Source organism: Lutra lutra, chromosome 14, assembly GCF_902655055.1.
Source record: "Lutra lutra chromosome 14, mLutLut1.2, whole genome shotgun sequence".
Classification (NCBI taxonomy): Eukaryota; Metazoa; Chordata; class Mammalia; order Carnivora; family Mustelidae; genus Lutra; species Lutra lutra.
In genome coordinates this window covers 61,082,625-61,103,433 of record NC_062291.1, presented here as the reverse complement: position 1 = coordinate 61,103,433, position 20,809 = coordinate 61,082,625, and the positions used below count along the sequence as shown (strand labels likewise).

The following is a 20,809-nucleotide window of genomic DNA, read 5'->3' as shown; positions in this document are numbered from 1 at the left end:
TTTTATTTATTTGAGAAAGCAAGAGCCAGAGAGCATGAGAGGGGTGAGAGAGCATGAGCAGGGTGAAGGGCAGAGGGAGAAGCAAATTCCCTGCTGGGGGCAGGGAGGGGGGGCGCCCCCAATGTGGGGCTTAATCCTGGGACTCCAGGATCATGACCTGAGCCAAAGGCAGATATTTAACTGACTGAGCTACTCAACCCCCACCCCTTTTTAAAAGGGGTGCTTCTCCTCTTCAAATATTAATGTAATCAAAGCTAGACAACAACGACAACAAAACCCCCTAACATTTCTTATGAAAAACACACACTTACTTTAGTTCTGTAAAACAGTCTTGCATCTTCTCTAATATCACACTTAACATGCTTTTCCAAAGCTCCACAGAGGTGCACGAAGTGTTTCTGTGCAAAACAAACATGAGGGATGAAAACAACTCTGAAGCATTGCAAATTAACAAAGAGATGGTGCCGTTAGAACTAACAATCATTTAAAATACTAACAGCTGGTTTGGTGACCTTTGGTATCTTATTAATGTATTACACTGTTGTCAAGTTATGATGATTAAGTTACACTCCAATAAACACAACTAACATGTGCAAATAATTCTTGCCAGTGATATGTTGCAAAGTTTCTATTTTACTTCCCTCTTTCCAGTGTACACTGGGATTTCTATAGCAAACCCAAAGTTAACTTTTACAAAGTTTTCTTCTATATAAAGATATTCATTCATTCCATCAATAGTGACATTTAATTAGAAACAAAGAACACTAAAAACTACCTACCCGTTGTCCAGAAGAAAAAGAATGAGAACAACTAACTTCACCAACTAAATGAAGAAGAACGTAGGTCAGGTAATACGCCTGTTAGAGAAATAAGTGAAGCAAACACCCGTGAATGAGCTAGCATAGATATCATCCCAGTTTACACATTAGGAGAGTTGCCCAGGAAGGATTAAAGAATTTGCTAAGTTAACCGAGCCTGGTAGATAGGGAAAAGCCAACCTGACTTCTATCTCAAGTGCATTTCTTTCACTATCTCACAACTGCCCTAGCAAAGGAGTACCAAAAACACTCCCAGTATTCAATTACCAACAACCATCCTTTTACCTCAGTTCTCAACTCTCAAGGTTACTTATGAATTTCATAACAGCAGTAAGTAAAAATTATCATTCACTTTATAATTTTGTTTGCTAGAATGTATCTAAGTCTCTAAATCCAGGAATGCCTAGGCTACCAGCCTGTTGTTTGGTAACTGGCCTCAGTTATACTCAAATGTCCTCTTTTGAGATATCTAGCCCTGGATACCTGCTTTTCGAGCTCCAGATGAAGACTATCATCAATAGTGCCATTTGGCTGTTCAGCCCTTTTCTTCAAGACCATTTTCTTCAACAAATCAGAAGGTTTCATTTGCACAAGATAGCGATGTAGGACTGATATCTATCAACAGACAGAGAAGAAACTCAACAATATTAAGCAATACAGTTAGTTGCTCACTCTTAGTCTATTTTTTTTTAACAGTCCTCTGTTCATTTTGCCTTCTCTAATTTTGTCCCTTTAGCTTTCTTTATAGTCCAGTGATACCCAATTCTCCTTTACTAAAAGTCCTCATTTGCTTAAAAGGGATTTTAAATTAAAAGGTTCAATACTTGTAATTAAGGATAAAAGCTCGAGGAAGAGACCGAATGGCATTACAATACAGGCCACACAGAATGCTTTCTCTGTGGAATTATTTGAAAGTCAGCAAAGCTGAATCTCTCTATGAGTAGAAGTCACTGAATTCTAAAAAGAATTATTTTGATGAAAGTAAGTATCACTGAAAGGACTGATAGTCCCCATATATCTGAAATCAAGTCTACCTGAGCTCTACTAACGAAACCAGTTGTGCCTTCCAATTTCTTTGTCCCACAGCGCCCTGCGCATACCTCTATCGTTGTTCTTACTACACTATACTGCAGTGGTTTATTTTGTTTCAACCTAGATGATGTTTCCAAGAGCAGAGTCTCTAATTTCATTTTTTTATTCCTCGGATCTAGTAGAGAACAGAGCATCTTGTACTGAATTGCAGTTCACAGAAGAACACATCTAGACTGGTTAGATGTTGAGTTTTAAAATTCCAATTATGTGTAGCCCCTATAGCTCCCTTAGTGTTATTAAAGTTTGTAAAAAGCTTTCAGGACCTTTCAGTGAAGCTTCTGTTGGACACATTTAAACCCACTCATTGGGCGCCTGGGTGGCTCAGTGGGTTGAGCCGCTGCCTTCGGCTCAGGTCATGATCTCAGGGTCCTGGGATCAAGTCCCGCATCAGGCTCTCTGCTCGGCGGGGAGCCTGCTTCCCTCTCTCTCTCTCTGCCTCTCTCTCTGCCTGCCTCTCTGTCTACTTGTGATCTCTCTCTGTCAAATAAATAAATAAAATCTTTAAAAATAAATAAATAAATAAACCCACTCATCTATACGTGATGTATTTACTACTGAACAATTACTAGAGAACAACCATGTTTAAGCTCTATAGTTTAAGGAATATTTAATATTAAAACAGGTAAAAGATTCAATTAATGTACAATAGTTCTGCAAGTTCTAATCTTGTGATAAAACTAACCTTGATAATTATATAAATAGTCCTACTTATAGAACACGTTTTGATTTTCCCAGTATTTATACCTTAGTTCATCTAATTGTCCACTACCAACCTATGTTACTGAGTATTGATATCATGTCCATGTAATGGACCTTATTAGTTAAGTACCATTCCAAAGATTATATGAATAATATCATGCTTGAGAACTGAGATCTAACCCCAGAACTTGACTTAAGAACCATCGATTTTCCTTACACCTCACTACCTTTTCCATTTATGAAAAGAAAACAAAAATACTATTTATACCTGCAGATTACTGGCATTAGGGATATCTTGTTTCTCATCCAAAAGCTTTGAAATAATCACTAGGCTGAGGCACTGTCTTAGTTGCCTGGAATTAGAATTTAAAAGTATTTAGAATGCATTTTAATCAATACTGTTTGAGAAACAAATGAATGAGCCCAAAGTTCTTCTAACTGGAAACACAGCTAGTGTTTCAAGAGAAGACAATATAACAACATATAAACTTTAACAAAATAGTAAAAATTTCATGTAAAATATTTGTACATAAAGTCAGAATTGCCTGCAACTCAGGCAAATCATTAAGAGTCTTTATCTTTGGCCCTGCTGATTTACTGAAGGAAAATTTTATTGCTCACATTTATGTTTACTAAAGGAAAAAAAAAAGGAAAGAAAAAAGCCAATTCATTCATTTTCATGATATGTGCCACCTGTATTGTTATAAGATAAGCTAAAATTAAAAATCAAGAATATCACAAAATGATCTATGTTAAGGATTAGAACCAGGCTGTCAATGCCTTTTCCCACACCTGACTAAGAAATAAAAGACTGATCTAACAATCAAGGAATGATGAAACGAAATAAAGGACCCAAAAGTATTTCAATAATGTAAATATAAAATTTTTCTTAATGTTTAATTCTCAATTTTCAATACCTTCCACGTGATGTCCAGTTAGGGACGAGCTGTACCAACCACAGAAGATTGTGCGGATGATTAGACAGCTCATTTATGGCCAGACAGAGTTCAGGCACCTGAAAAAGAATGAGCAAGATTTTCAAACAGGTAAGTGGAACCAAGTCATTCACATCCCTTCTTGTCCTATGGGAGCATTATGACAAAAAGAACACTTATTTTTAGAAACCGCATGAAGTCTAGAACCTGCTAAAACATACATGGTACACAGATTCAGTTTTATCTTCAACTTCGGAACACACTGAACAGATATATTTATCAGAATTTCACCTGCCTTTCATGTTTTGTTCTACGTCATACCTATGCCTATATCTAAACAGTCCTCCCCAGAAGAAAACAAATCTAAATCTAAACAGATCTAATTTAAGATTTATTTATTTGTGAGAGAGAGACAGTGCGTGCTAGTGGAGGGAGAGGCAGATGCAGAGAGAAGTCTCAAGCAGACTCCCCGCTGAGTGTGGAGCCCAAATGCAGGCTCCATCCTAGGACTCTCAGACCATGAACTGAGCTGAAATCAAAAGTCAGATGCTTAACTGACTGAGCCATGCAGGTGCCCCTAAATAGAGCAAAATACAAATACCAGTTTCTAAAGGTGTATAATGAGAGCTGCAGAAGATCATACATGCTCCTGACCGGGATTTCTTGCATTTTAGGGATCCTCAACTATTTCAGTATTTAAAGTCTAACAAAATTGCTTCAAAATAATCTCTGAGTAAGGGAAGAAAGTATGGGATGAGGGTAACCGATGAGACAAAGTTGATTATGTCTTGCTAATTGCTAAACCTGAGCGGTAAGTACTTATGGGTTCATCATACTTGTCTAATTTTGCACATTTAAAATTTTCCATCAAAATGGTTAAAAAATATAATTCTTAAAAATCTAACAATTATACATTTACCCTTAATATCACTACAGGGGTTCAACTCAAATTTTTGTTGTGTGTGTGACTTTGCTTCATCATTTCATGTAGGTCTCTCCTCAAAGGTAACTTAAGAAGGGCATTCCATGGCTGCCTTATCTGAAACAGCAGATTACTTACTACCTTGCTATTCTCTATACCCAGGTCCCACTTTATTTTAATTTGTAGCACTTTTTACAACTTGGCATGGTATTATAATATACATTTACCTTATTATTTAATTATCTAACCACATAAAACTGCCATAAAGGCAATGTATTTATCTTTTTCCAGAGCTGTATCTCTAGCACTTACATTAATGCTTGGTCCCCAGTAAATCCCCAATAAACACATTTCTTTTTTCAGTTTTAGAGAAGATTCAGTTATCATAAATTTAATACAGTTCCAACAAAGGTAAGTCCCTTCTCAGTTTATTTTTCATCTGCCAGAGATCCTTTTTTAAAATTAAAAAAAAAAAAAAATTTTTAAGATTCCATTTATAATTTTTTTTTTAAGATTTTATTTATTTATTTGTTAGAGAGAGAGAGAGGGAGAGAATGAGCACAGGCAGACAGAGTGGTAGGCAGAGGCAGAGGGAGAAGCAGGCTCCCCGCCGAGCAAGGAGCCTGATGTGGGACTCTATCCCAGGATGCTGGGATCATGACCTGAGCCGAAGGCAGCCGCTTAACCAACTGAGCCACCCAGGCGTCCCAAGATTCCATCCATTTATTTGCGAGAGAGAGAGAGACAGACAGACAGACAGACGTTAAGAGGGGAGGAGGTCAGAGGGAGATATAGACTCCCTATGGAGCCGAGAGCCCGACTCGGGACTCAATCCTGGGACTCCAGGATCATGACCTGAGCCAAGGCAAATCACTCAACCAACTGAGCGACCCAGGTGCCCTCTGCCAGAGATCTTAACTGACCTTAGAAACTATTACTTCCATATGCACTATGAAAGTCAAATTGTGACGGTATACAAAAAACCAACACTAACAACAATATAAAAGCTTTAAGTATGGTTACCTTTGTGTTCCAATCTCTAATGTTTTTCATCAGATTTATCAGGAGGCTTTGAAAGTCCACTAGAGGAATCTGTTTCAGCTGTTTCTCCAAACTCATTTTAAATAACATTAAAATCAGCAACATTATTTCACGATCCTGGTAACCTTCTGGATGTATAGATGTACACAAGCCTAGAAACTGTGACAGAAGTACAGAGACAAAACAACTTAAGGAGATAGATTTTATTTGGAGAGTTTAAATTATAAAAACTTTCTGATAAAGAATATAAAAGAGAACTTATAGAAAACAAAACATCAGATGTTTAGAAAAAAGAAGGCAAGAAATACTTGTGTTAATAGTTAAATCAGGTGACACGATAAGTATTTTCTTTTGAGATTTTTTTTTTAATGGTTCAGTATCACTGACTTGATTCAGCCACTAAAAAGTTTTAACACTGTTACTAATTCTTAATCACGAAGTTATAAGTAATAACTTTTTTCTCTTCATACATTCGAATTCTAAAAAAAATTACTGGTTCTAAAAAATAATTGGTTTCTAAAATCTTCTTGGGAAAGGTATCCTAGAACTGTATTAACCTATAAAGTTCCCTTTCACACCTAATATTAAAACAAAAAATAAAAACAGCAAAAACAACATTTAATACAAATAATACTGCTAACAAATTTCAAAGATTAGAAATCACCTGGTAAAACACTAGTGATTTTGTTTTAAAACCACTAACCACAAAACTAAATGGTTTCAGTTCTGTGATAAAGACATAAAGAAGAGTTTTTCCCTACCTTAACCACATTTAAAATGTTGGTTTCAGGAAGAGTTGAAAAAATTGGCTTACAAGATGAATCTTCACTTCCTTCCCCACCCAATGTCACCTGTGTTTCAGAACTATTGAAAAGTGAATAAAGCAATGTGAAGTTAGGCACAAAATTATTTTAAGAAACACTGAACAACAAAAAAATCTTGTTGAGGCATAATTTACATATAATAAAAGGAATATACCCATTTTAAGTTTTGATAAACATATATGTAGTAGTGTAACTGCCAACAGAATAAAGAAGTAGCAGAACGTTTTCAGCACCTACAGAAGTCCCTTCATGCTAGATCGAAGTCACTTTGCTATCTCCCATCCAGGTAAACACTAATCTGAATTTCTATCTCTATGCATTAGTTTTCCCTTGAACAGCTACTTTTTATAAGGCACTATCCTCATTATTCTTGGTGTCAGAGAACCATGTAGAAGGTGGCTCTGGCTATAAAAGAACTCAAAATAAAGGTCTCATGAATAGACAGGAATACGAAACAATTCTTTTTAAAAATTTTAAATTAACATATAATGTATTATTAGCCCCAGGGGTACAGGTCTTTGAATCGCTAGGTTTACACTTCACAGTACTCACCATAGCCCATACCTTCCCCAATGTCCATAACCCAACCACTCTCTCCCTACCCACCCTGCCCCCGCAACCCTCAGTTTGTTTTGTGAGATTAAGAGTCTCTTATGGTTTGTCTCCCTCCCAATCCCATCTTGTTTCATTTATTCCTTTCCTACCCCCCCAAACCCCCCATGTTGCCTCTTAACTTCCTCCTATTAGGGAGATCATATCATAATTGTCTTTCTCTGATTGACTTATTTCACTAAGCATAGTACCCTCTAGTTCCATCCACGGCAGTCATCACAAATGGCAAGATTTCATTTCTTTTGATGGCTACAGGGTATTCCATTGTATATATATACACCACATCTTCTTTATCCATTCATCTGTTGATGGACATCTAGGTTCTTTCCATAGTTTGGCTATTGTGGACATTGCTGCTATAAACATTCAGGTGCACCTGCCCCTTCAGATCACTACATTTGTATCTTTAGGGTAAATACCCAGTAGTGCGACTGCTGGGTCGTAGGGTAGCTCTATTCAAAGAAACAATTCTAAGCACCACAGTTCTGGTTGTGGCAATCAGTGAAGGTTCACCAAGGAGGAGACACATGAATTTGGCCTTCAAGAGATATTTTCTTGGTTAATTTTTTGAATTAATACCTTCATATCGTTAAAGAACTAAAAAACTTCAAAAGGTATCAAGGCACAGTATACTGTGAAGAACTGTCCTCCGTCTAGGCCTTTTGTCACCCATTTTCCCTCCCCATAATCACTACTAGTTTTAGTCCTTCCTTCCACAGGCATTTTATGTATATATAAATAATTATGTATTTATTTGCCCCCCCCTTTAATTTAAATGGCAGCACACTATATACTGTTGTGTACCTCTTTTTATTTCACTTAATATGTCTTATATTTCCCTAAGTACGTATGAAAAGCTTTCTTAGTTTTTAAAGTCTCTGCTTGGGGGCGCCTGGGCAGCTCAGGTCATGATCTTGGGGTCCTGGGATCGAGTCCCGCATCGGGCTCTCTGCTTGGCAGGGAGCCTGCTTCCCTTCCTCTCTCTCTCTGCCTGCCTCTCTGCCTACTTGTGATCTCTCTCTGTCAAAAAAAAAAAAAAAAAAAAATCTTTAAAGTCTCTGCTTGGTAGTCCTGTGTGTCTTCTTAGCTGTAAACCTCAGGCAAACTACTTAATCTTTCTGTGCCTGACTCGCCTGTAAAACGGGACTGAGAATACTATCTAATAGTCATAGTGACCATTAAATGCAGTGCTATATGTTAAGCACTTAGAACTGTGCCTGGCACATAGCAAGCAATACGTAACCATTAGTAATTGTGATGATGATGATCATCGTACCATGATTTATTAATCTGTTCCATACAGATAAGACTATCTTGCTCTTTTTAAAAAAGATTTATTTGAGAGAGAGCAAGAGTGACCACAAGTGGGGGTGGGGTTGTGGTAGCAGAGAGAGAAGCAGGCTTCCCGCTGAGCAGGGAGCCCATGCATGACTTGATCCCAGACCACAGGATTATGAGCTGAAGGCAGATGCTTAACTGACTGAGCCCCCCAGGCTCCCTGACTGTTTTGCTCTTAGAAACAGAGCTTCAGTGAGAGAGAGAGGTAACATTCTGGTGAGCAGACACTGAGGGTGGAGGTGAGGGATGAGTACGAGGAAGAGCCAATGCAATGATGACTCATACGGAGGAACCGTAAGCTGATCAATTTGGTTAAAACAAAAGGGACAGCAAAATAGAAAATTGGTCAAATTGTAAAGTCTTAAATACAAGGTGTAAAAGGCCTGAGAACATAGGAGAAAGAAGTTCAAGGCTATGTTTCATAAAAGGAATCCTACAACAGTGAAAAGAATCAATATCTTGGAGGTAGAAAGCCCCTGGAGAAATGGAGATCTTTTTGCCAGGGTCGGCATGTAAAGAGGATCTGAATTAGAGTAACACAGGTAATAAAAAAGGAAAAATAGCTGTGACATAAGCAGAGGAAGTAGAACACAGGGATGTGAGAACTGATGGAATGCAGGAGAGAAAGAGGTTAGCTGTGACTCAGATTTTAAGTCTGTACATCTCACAGAGAAACGGTCAAGAAAAGAACTGTTCTACTGTCCTTCAGCATCTTACTCTCCCTACCTGAATATTTAAGAGCTTTCAAACATTTCACACACCCCAACAAAAATGGTTAAGTTGCACGTGAGTCTTAGTGAAGAGTTGTGGTCACATCTCAGCAAGATTCAGTCTTGTACTCATGTTCCTTCAACAAACATTTCATCATGGTTCGCTCATCCCTTAACCAGCTCCTCCTTGCTTTCCTGTGCTCATCAGTGCTTACCACTATGCAGCAACGGTGGCCACAGCCACCACCCCACTGTAGTCAACAAACCTAACTGAGGCCAACTCTTCAACTGGTAAGTAACCAATAAAAAAATCTATTTTGCTAAATATCATTTGCATGTATTATGTCTTAATGCATTCATTATAATCTTTATTTCACTATGTCCACTGCAGTACTTGCTTGCAACACTGAAGAAAGATTCAAATCTGTTGCATACAACATACATTACCACATGTTACTGATTACATTAAAGCTAAATAATAAAATAATTGATATTTTAACTTTTTAAATATAGATGGCTTGAATATTTTAGTAATGTTTGGGGGAAATGGTTGGGTTTTTTGGATGGGCTGAGAAAGCATTATTTTCCCTAGTGATAGAACATAGTCTTTATCTGAAAATTAGCTAGTCAACATATTTTTAGATACAGATTACATCTGAGCAAGAAGGGATCCTGTATGGATGGAAAGAGAACTAGAGAGGTGAGTTTGGCAATAACAAGAATTTACCTTTTTCTCAGAAGTGAAGATGAGTATATTTTCATATTTAAGAACCATTTTTATTTCTGTGATCAGTTTATTCCTTTGTCCATTTTTCTAATAGGTTATTGATCTTTTTATTAATTTGAAACTAAACTTTTATCTGTAACCAGAATTGTTCCATTCATACATATATGCATGAATATGAAAAATTCATATAAATATAGATCTCCCTCCCACTCCCTTTTGAGGTTTTTGACTGTGTATAGTGATTACTTTCATGGCAAATTATTTTGGTCAAATAAATTAATTTTCCTCTTACGGGTTTTGAGTGTTAGGCTCATACACAAAATCATTTTCCCCTTTTCTAGGATTATAAAAACCTGCTGGTTTCTTCTATTATTTTTACGGTTTCATTGTATACATTTAAATCTTTGCTCTATCAGTTTGAGGTATGGATGCAAAATTTGTTTTCAGATGGCTACCCAGTTTTCCAGATAACAGATAATATGAGATACTTAATAGCCTACTCTTTCATTTATGGAAATAGAATCTTTAACATTCATGAAGTATTTATATGTATTTGGTTCTATTTTGGACTTATTTTTTTCTACTGACAGAGCCTTGTCTTATACTATTTGCATTTGTCTTATACTATTATCTGCTAAGGCCAGTCCTACCTCCTAACTCTTCTTTCTCAAAGCTTTTCTGGATATTATTTTTTTCCATATGACTTTAGAATCACTTATATAGTATCAACTCTCCCCTTTCCTACAAAATATCCCACTGGCATTTCTTATTCAAATATCATTAAGTTTATGGTTTAACGTCAGAAGCTCTAATCTATTTATATTATAATGTTGAATTTTCCTGAGAGCATGGTATGCTCTTTCATTTATTTAGGTCTTCTATTTTGTCTCTTAGTAATGTTTATACACACACACACACTCTGTCTCTTCTATGTAAGTTTATTCCTAGGTATTTCACATATTTTTCTTGCTGTTGTAAATGAAGTCTTTTCTTCCAGTTTATCTTTTTTTTAAAGATTTTATTTTTTTAATTTTTAAATGTAATCTCTATCCATAAGGTGGGGCTCAAACTCATGACCCTGAGATCAAGAATAACATGCTCTAGGGGTGCTTGGGTGGCTCAGTGGGTTAAGTGTCTGCCTTCGGCTCAGGTCATGATCTCAGGGTCCTGGGATCGAGTCCCGCATCGGGTTCTCTGCTGGGCAGGGAGCCTGCTTCCTCCTCCCTCTCTTTCTCTCTCTCTGCCTGCCTCTCTGCCTACTTGTGATCTCTGTCAAATAAATAAAAAAACTTAAAAAAAAAAAAAGAATAACATGCTCTACCAACAGAGCCAGCCAGGCACCCCTCAATTTATCTTTCAGACTAGCTATAGTTCATATATCTGAAGGTTATTAATTTCTCTTTTTAAACTTTGTAACCCAGCATCCATACCAACTTCTCTATTTTTCTTTTTAAAGATTCATTTACTTATTTATCTATTTGACAGACAGAGATCACAAGTAGGCAGAGGCAGGCAGAGAAGGGGGAGGAAGCAGACTCCTTGCTGAGCAGAGAGCTTGATGCGGTGCTTGATCCCAGGACCCTGAGATCATGACCTGAGCCGACAGCAGAGGCTTTAACCCACTGAGCCACCCAGGTACCCTGCTCTCTGTTTTTTAAAGATTTATTTATTTTACAGCAAGAGAGCAAGAGAAAGAGAGCGAGCAAGGGAGCAGGTGAGTGGGAGGATGGGCAGTGGGAGGAGGAGGAGGAGAGAGAGACTCTTAAGCAGCCTCCTCACTGAGTGCAGAGCCTGATATGGAGCTTGATCCCAGAACCCTGAGATCACGGCCTGAGCCAAAACCAAAAGCTGGTGACCCAACTGACTGAGCCACCCAGGCGCCCCCCACCCCCTTTTAAAACAGGCTCCATGTCTAATGTGAGGCTTGAATTTACAACCCTGACATCAAGAGTCACATGCTCTACTGACTGAGACAGCTAGGTGCCCTATACCAATTTCTCTTGTTTCTTTTATTTGTTACAGCATTTCAGCTGACTCTTAGGCTTCTTTGCATACATTAACATACTTCTGCAAATAATGAAACTTTCACCAACTCATATCCAGTTTTTATATCTATTTTTTTCTCTTATCTAATTGCTCTGGCCAGCATTGCCAACAGAATAATGCCAAATAATCCCAACAAATAATGTCAAATAAGCAGATAATGTCAGATAATGACAAATAATAACCGAATAATGTCAAATAATGTTTTATTTTAAAAAAATTAAAAATTTTAAATGTCCCTATTTCCTCCCTGTTAAACTTGATGATGACTTTCAGATTAAGACAGATGTTAGGAATGTATCTAATTCAAGATCCATTTCAACTCTGAGAGATTTTAAAAACCAAGAGTGGGTACTGAAATTATCAAATGAATATTACTGTTATCATATTACAAATTATTTAAAATAATGTTTTGGGGAGTTAATTATGAAAATAAAACTTACACTAGATTGTCTTCATTAAAGTCTGGCTGAAGATTCTCCAGAGGAAACAAAGATCTGAAATCAATTCCCATATTGAAAAACACAGCTGCTATATCAGATAACGATGGGATCCAGGGCCAAACTGGTGAATCGCTGAAGGTATCTAGTTAACAGAAGAAATGATTTTATCCCAAATCCCAGGTTCACAAACACACAATTGCAAGGTGACAGTCTGCATGTGAAACATGGATTATTACAATGATTTTTACAGAAATGACATCTGGTAATAATATGTTGACAATATAGTTATTTAGAATGATCATATAGGAATTAGAGATTTTCAAGTAAATATGAAGGAAACGACACCTATGAAAGTATCTGAGAGTGATGATGAATAAAAGTGTGTAACTCAAGAAGTAACACACTTTGAAAAGACTGAAAATAACAATGGTAAAATACCAACTACTCCTAACACAGGAAGATTTTACCATCTTCAGTGCCCATACAGTCCCAATCCTCAAAACAAGTGAAAGATGAAAATCACAATGCTCCTTTCATTTTAAGGGATCTCAAAGGTAATAAAACAATTGTTGCATTTTTGTAATAGATATTTTCAATCTCCTCAGTGCACAATCAGTACAATACTTGCACATCAATAAGCCAGTTAAAGTTAATTGGCTAAATAAATAACAAACTTGTAACTATTTCCATTTACCCAGGACAGTAACCCATGAGTTGGTAAATATCAGGTTAGGGCTGTCACTTGCAAGATCTTATACCCTTTTTCTCAATGCGACTAGAAAACTGGAGATACTTATTTTTGAATGGAGTTTCTTATCATTATTAAAGATTTTAGATCACAAAAAAATAACTTTTTGTTCTGTATTTCTGAATATCGTAAATGTTTAGCAATATGAAAGAGACTGTACATAGCAACTTGTAATTCACACTGCTAATCAGAGTAAATTTATATACTCACCATTTCTAATTGTTATTTCCATCAATGTACTTAAAATCTGCACCGACACAATACAGTCTGTATGAACCGACATCATCTGCCAGAGTAGATAAGAATATTAAAAAAGAAGAAAAAAAAAAGAAGAAAGAAAATGAGTATTTACTACTTGCCAGGCATAAATAAAGGTGTTTTATGGATTTTCTTTAATATGTCTTTTATATGCATTCCATTTTAATACTTACAATAACCTTATGAAGTGGCCATACACTACACGTTAGCAGATAGGCTCAGAGAGATTAAGATATCCAACATAATACATGAGGAGTTGGAACTTAAAATTCAGGTCTGACTAGAATCAGGGCCCTTTCCATTCTAACATGCTGACTGTTTTTACAACTTTCGTTTATATTAGACAAATATAACAACTGAAAACTATAAAAAAATACCTTTCTAGTTCATTTGTGCAATGAAATCCAAAAACCATAAAGAAAAAGGCTGCTAACTGATCACAGGCAAAAATTAAACCACACGCTAATAAAAATATGCAAAATGTATCAATAAACCATTTATTTATGATTAATAAATTAACCATGATTTATTTATTTATGATTTATTTATTTGTGATTTTATTTGTCAGGGAGAGAGAGAGCAAGCACAAGCAGGGGGAGCAGCTGGCAGAGAGAGAAGCAGGCTCTGAGCTGAGCAGGGAGCTGGATGTGGAACTCAATCCCGGGACCCTAGGATCATGACCTGAGCTGAAGGCAGACGCCCAATCCACTGAGCCATCCAGGCGTCCCTATCAATATACTTTTAAAAAATATGTTCAACATCACTAGTAATCAAAGAAATGCAAAGAGAAGTGACAAGCCGTCATTAGCTTGTTAAGAAAAGCTTGACTTTTGGCGCCTAGGTGGCTCAGTCTTAAAATCTTAAAAAAAAAAAAAAAAAAAAAAAAAAAGAGAGAGAGAGAGAAGCTTGAATTTAAGATTGTTAATGATCAAGAACACTAATAACAACCAGTGGTCGTAAGAGTACTAAGAAAGAGGTAGCATGTCCAGTATAATTTGGTAAAATTTAAAAAGTAATTTGGTAGTATTTATGCAAAGTTATTGTCCTTATATTTTGATCTAGTTAGTCTTTTTACATACAGAAATTTGTATGCAGAGGCATATAATTAATATAACTGTATAAAACGAATTTTGGGGGAACAATCTCAAGTTTAAAAAATATTTTAAAAAATAAAAAATAGGGGTGCTTGGATGGTTCAGTTCATTAAGCATCTGTCTTTGGCTCTGGTCGTGGTCTCGGGGTCCTGGAATCAAGCCCATCAGGCTCCCTGCTCAGTGGGGAGTCTGCTTCTCCCTCTCCCTCTGCAGCTCTCCCTGCTTGTGCTTGCTCATATACTCACTCTCAAATAAATAAAATCTTAAAAAATATATATAAATAAAAAATAAAAAAACATTTTAAAGAATCATATGATGGGCACCTGGGCGGCAGCTCATATGACTCTTGATTTTGGCTCAGGTCACGATCTCAGGGGTGTGAGATCAAGCCCTGTGTCAGGCTCCCCGCTCAGCACGAGTTTGCTGGAGATTCTCCCTCTCCCTCTGCTTGCACTTGCAAGCACGCTCTCTCTCTCTCTAATAAATAAATCTTTAAAAAAAAGAGAATAATATGACAGGCTGAAGGTAATTTTAAAGTGGTTTTGCAGGGGAAAACATTTGTTTCCCTTTTGCTTTGGAGCTGTAGATTATGATTATAGTAAATTTAAATCTAAAGTGTAAGGGAGAATAATACAAACTCTGGTTTCAGTCAGGCATATTTGTATCATTGTATGTTTGTACTCACATCATTTGTATGTTTGTGCCATTTTAAAAATCAGCCTGTGTCAAAAACTCAGGTCTAACGTTTGTGTTATGTTTTGCCACTAGGGGGCAGCACCATTCAAGGACATGTTGGAAACAGGACAAATTTTGGTAACAATCATTTTTAGGCAGTAATGAATTCTAAGGTGGGCAACCCAGTACTTGGAGATAATTAAATAAATGTGTAAAGAGGTGTATACAACAATCTCATGTCTATCAATTGAGACTGGGTTAAATAAAACAGTATAACACAGCAACAGAATACTATAAAACCATTAAAAAAGATGACAACATATTTATACTGACACGAAAATAAATAATTTGTTTTTATCTGAAATAAGTCACAAAACCCATATTCTATTTATATTGTCATACAGTAATCTATGTACATCCAGAGAACAATCTCAACACTAAAATTTAATAACCCCTGGAAACTGGGATGGCATTAAGCCATTTTACTTTTAAGTTTTCACAATCAAACATGAATTGCTTTTGAAAAAGTTTTTAAAAAGTAGTAAAGTGTGCTTCTAGTTTTACACTCACAAACTCAGGAAAATGCAAATATTTTAATTACATTTTAACAATTAAATTAACAAAAATGTAAGGACCATAGATTTCATTCCTTTTTTTATGGTTGAATAATATTCCTTTGTACGTGTGCACATGTGTGCATGTACATCTCTTTTATCCACTCATCTATGGATGAACACCTGAGCTGCTGCCACAATTTGGTTACTGTAAATAATGCTGCAATATACATTGGGATGTACATATCCTTCTGAATTAGTGTTTTGTATTCTCTGGGTAAGAAGGGTTTAAAAAAAACAACATTAGAACCTCAGCATTAAAATAAATTCTGACATACTCTCTAAAAAAGAAAAATAGTTACAAGTTGGTATATCTATTATGAAAAATGGACTTGGAATTGAAAAGGAAAGATGAGACAAAGTGTTTTACACATAAAAAGTGACTAATGTATGATTATTAAGTTTTTCAAATAATAAATACATAAAGTATTAAAAACCACTTAAACAAAAGTATGCTTATAGGTTATAATCAGGGTTTTAAAGGCTATAATGAGGACCCACATCAACAAGATAAAAATTAATACAGATAGATGCAAAGTCTTACTTAAAAGTTTAAGAAAAGAGATATTGCAGAGTTAGAGAATAACAAAGCTCTGGGATGATAGCAGATGAAGTTTGGAATTGCAGTTAACAGAAATATGTCAGTGGGAAGAACGGAAAGAGTCTCACTGGAAACTGCTGTTTGAAAGACCTTATCTCAAGCTTATGTCCATTCTGGGGGAAACGCTTTAGGAGCTACAGGTTATTCAGAAAGATGATCAGTAAAGGGACTAGATATTTAGTGACTGGAGAAAGCTTAGTATTGGGGGGGGGGGGGAGATGAGGGTCATGAAGCTGTTTTAAAATAAATGAAGGACTGTTAGATGCAGCATATTCTGGGAAGCTCTAGAAAAGATAATTAGTACTACTATATAAAAACCACAGGGTGGTGAGTTTTGATTTAATTAGGATTGTTTAAAAAAAAAATTTACTGGGGTCAAAGTAGTGAGCTCCTAACCACTGGAAATAAACACTCCTGCCCCCTTGTCTGCACCGCCTGCTATTTTCTCTGCCCAGAGTGCTCTTTTACCACACAGCGGCAAGGCTAACTCCATTACTTTCTTCTCAGATCTTTACTCAGACCTCACCTGACCAGTAAGGCCCTCATCATTAATTATAATTAATTATAATTATCATATATATATATATATATAAAATCAAAAAGCAAGCTTTTTTGATACTTCTCTGTGCCGACCCTAGCCTAATATTTCTTCCTAGCACTCACCATCTGACATACTATATCTCTAAACATGCATTCACACATATACCCACTTACTCTCTCCTCTATAGTAATGGAACGTGGCTTTAATGAGATCAGAAATGTGGATTTTTTTCATTGCTGTTCTCTCCAGTACCTGGCAGAGCTGGCACTCAAAAAATGCCAGCAATATGAAAAAAATGAATAAAAGGCTGTACTGGAATATCTAGTTCTTACCAAATATGAGATTGTTTGAAATGCTATCTTAAGGCCCAGAACAGAAAGTTCTTATGTTTTTTCCCACTTTTCACTTCATACAATATCCATATTTTTTTTTTTTAAAGATTTTATTTATTCATTTGACAGAGATCACAAGTAGAGAGGCAGGCAGAGAGAGAGGAAGAAGCAGGCTCCCCACTGAGCAGAGAGCCCGATGCGGGGCTCGATCCCAGGAACCTGAGATCATGACCCGAGCCGAAGGCAGCGGCTCAACCCGCTGAGCCACCCAGGCGCCCCACAATATCCATATTTTTAATAGTCATATTTTTTGTTACCACTGACACTTATAAAGTTACCATGCAGATAATATAAAAATTTAGATAATTAAGTGGTTTTAAAAATTAAACATCATTGGGGAAAAGAAGTATTGGGTTGCAGATACACACACATACACACATACACAAATGGGAAAATATTAGTATACAAGTCAAATCCTAAAAATAAATATGCAAGAGTCTCCATAAAATTGGGAGAAAAAATTTTTAAAAAACCCCACAAAGCCTCCTTTCCCTCCTCTTCCCCTTTCAAAAAAAGAGGTAATATAAGAATGAGAAGAACTCTTCTAAAACTAACCATGATAGTGATTTACCAGTGGGTGAAATATCTTAGGCACAATTAACATTACTACCCTGTACACGATCTGCATTAGCATTCCCTTTATAATCTCTTCACGGGGACTCTTTTTGCCTCATTTTAACCCACTGAAATCATGGGTTTGATGTACTGTTTTTTTTCTTTAGTAATGTGCAAATATGGTATTTTAAGTTTGTCTTTGACTAGGAAATGCAGTAGGAGACAACTATACTCCCCAAACATTTCTCTTACCCGAAATAGCCACTTTAACACAGGTACAGGACACTGGACGTAGTGATAAGCAGAGGTAAGAAAGCCTTGTGTTGTCAAAAAAATCTGATCTGTTTTTCCTGATCTGAAAAAATAAAGTGAAATCAATGACTGTACTTACAGGGTAAGAAATGTCTACCACCACATCTGACATAATCAGGGAAATGAGCACACACACCATCCTCAGACCCTGCAGGCAGACTCTACTCCAATATGGATGGGTTACTCAAAAAGGAAATTCAAGTGATGGCCTAAAGCTGATCCACTCTGTTGGCCTGTCTCCAGATTTATCTGGTGGATAAATTTACATTAGCTGGCAGTGTTGAGAAGGCGCCTATTAAGTCTCAGGGCACTGTCTGCTTTTGCCAACTTGGGTTTGTAATTCTATAAAACTGAGCACCAGCATTAATGTGATCTCTCTGGATCTGAGATATCATGCACTGAGAGAAATTAGACCAACTTGGGCACTGTGGTACAGTCTGCTAGTTGCCCATCCCAAGATCTATTCTTAGCTTTCCTGTTGGAAACCGAGTGGCTGACTTTTAGCTCTGCCTGAAATAAAAACCATTTCCCAGCCTTCCTTTAACAGGTGTGGTCATGTTGACTAAGTTCTACCCAACTAACCATAAGAAGAAATATGTGGGATTTCTAGGAATTTGAATGTAAAGGGCTGGATGGTGGAGAAGAAAGATTATATGGTGAAACACCAGCCCTGGACTTCCTACCTCCAAACTTCTTTCACATAAGAAAGAAATATACGTCTTGTTTTTTTTTTTTAAGATTTTATTTATTTATCTGACAGATAGAGATCACAAGTAGGCAGAGAGGCAGGAATAAAGAGGGAGAGGAGGAAGCAGGCTCCCTGCTGAGCAGAGAGCCCAATGCGGGGCTCGATCCCAGGACCCTGAGATCATGACCTGAGCTGAAGGCAGAGGCTTTAACCCACTGAGCCACCCAGGCGCCCCTATACTTCTTGTTTTAAGCCCCTATTATTTTGACAGTTGCTGTTACTATATGCTGATCTTAATCCTAACTAATAAAAGCATATATACCAAGCAACTATCTTACCCTGCTGCCTCTAATTAAATAATAAACACAAAAAGCAATAGTAATAAGAAGGATTTGAAAACTGGATAGGTCATAACAGAAGTTAACCTTTTAGAAGAGTATGGCAGTTAGAAACTTTTAGGATAATATTTATATAGGAAAAAGTAAAATGTTTTTCTGTTTTTCTACTTACTTAAGAATAAGCTTTTCTACAGCGCTCTGTCCTATAAAACCAGAGTCTCTCAAATCCAAGGTATATTGATTGAAAATTTTTCCGGAATTGAGGAAATTAAATATTTCTTCACCTGGGTGATGATCAGGAATAGCATCAATTGTAACCGAAAATTTCTTTAGAAATTCCCTGGAATAAAAAAAGTTATTGAATACCAAATAGTTACATTGCATGTGGTTCTGTGTGCAAAGAAAACTTTTCTTAGGACCAATGTTAACCTCAGATAAGAAGACTAGCATGACTGGCGAGGATGCGGAGAAAGGGGAACCCTCCTACACTGTTGGTGGGAATGCAAGCTGGTGCAACCACTCTGGAAAACAGCATGGAGGTTCCTCAAAATGTTGAAAATAGAACTACCCTATGACCCAGCAATTGCACTGCTGGGTATTTACCCTAAAGATACAAACATAGTGATCCGAAGGGGCACGTGCACCCGAATGTTTATAGCAGCAATGTCTACAATAGCCAAACTATGGAAAGAACCTAGATGTCCATCAACGGACGAATGGATAAAGAAGATGTGGTGTATATACACAATGGAATACTATGCAGCCATCAAAAGAAATGAAATCTTGCCATTTGCGACGACGTGGATGGAACTAGAGGGTATCATGCTTAGCGAAATAAGTCAATCGGAGAAAGACAACTATCATATGATCTCCCTGATATGAGGGAGAGGAAACGCAACATGGGGGGTTAAGGGGGTAGGAGAGGAGTAAATGAAACAAGATGGGATTGGGAGGGAGACAAACCATAAGTGACTCTTAATCTCACAAAACAGACTAAGGGTTGATGGGGGGAGGGGGGTGGGGTTATGGACACTGGGGACATATGTGCTATGGTGAGTGCTGTGAAGTGTGTAAACCTGGCGATTCACAGACCTGTACCCCTGGGGATAAAAATATATGTTTATAAAAAATAAAATTAAAAAAAAAAAAAAAAAAAAGAAGACTAGCATGAGAACATGTGTTTTGTTCCTCCCACTGTTTGCTAGTAGTTAATCCAAAGCCGCTAAATGGGTCTATGTGAAAAGAAATAATAACCAGGAGAAAAAAGATGTATCTTGGTCTTAACATTTGTCCTTGAAATCCATCATAGATGGATTAGAAAACGATCTTGGATTACTCATTAAGTACATAACCATCAGTGGTTCATTTATTTCACAAGAACAAAATTAAGATATATAAACTTAATAGGATATACATTATGAAAAATGCTGTACCTGTGTTCTTCTAAGAGGCCATCCTCATCATCTGTACTGTCTTGATCTCCAATTCTGATGGGGGATTTAATACCTCGGCCCTGCCTTATGTCTTCCTGTAGTTGCTTCTGCAGTTCATCTAGCCTGAGAATTGAAAGAATATTGCAAAAAATGGTTTACTCTAAAAACAATCTTTAGTTTGTCTAAAAGCAGCACCAAAAAAACCAAAACAACCCCCCCGAACCCAACCTCTTATTATTAATAAGTACCTTGTTATATGACAAACTTTGTTGCACTAAAGGTCAAATTATATCTTTCCAAACACCATGATGTGTAACAGGTTTTCTACCCAGCTACTGGTATGGTATTAGAATAGT

The 20,809-nt window shown here is 36.8% G+C and overlaps 1 protein-coding gene across 2 annotated transcripts in view; it reads right to left on the bottom strand.

Annotated features, from left to right (window-relative positions):
• SLF2 (SMC5-SMC6 complex localization factor 2) overlaps window positions 1-20,809 on the bottom strand; it is a 46,474-nt gene that overhangs the window by 8,009 nt on the left and 17,656 nt on the right. For both annotated transcript variants that reach the window (XM_047703566.1, XM_047703567.1), the window contains exons 7-18: window positions 20,454-20,576; window positions 19,193-19,360; window positions 17,935-18,037; window positions 13,163-13,238; window positions 12,205-12,346; window positions 6,269-6,371; window positions 5,490-5,666; window positions 3,527-3,624; window positions 2,878-2,962; window positions 1,302-1,433; window positions 780-857; window positions 312-398 (exon numbers count right to left, since the gene is read on the bottom strand). In XM_047703566.1, the coding sequence (XP_047559522.1) occupies window positions 312-398; window positions 780-857; window positions 1,302-1,433; window positions 2,878-2,962; window positions 3,527-3,624; window positions 5,490-5,666; window positions 6,269-6,371; window positions 12,205-12,346; window positions 13,163-13,238; window positions 17,935-18,037; window positions 19,193-19,360; window positions 20,454-20,576 (1,372 nt within the window). The remainder of the gene's footprint in view (window positions 1-311; window positions 399-779; window positions 858-1,301; window positions 1,434-2,877; window positions 2,963-3,526; window positions 3,625-5,489; window positions 5,667-6,268; window positions 6,372-12,204; window positions 12,347-13,162; window positions 13,239-17,934; window positions 18,038-19,192; window positions 19,361-20,453; window positions 20,577-20,809) is intronic.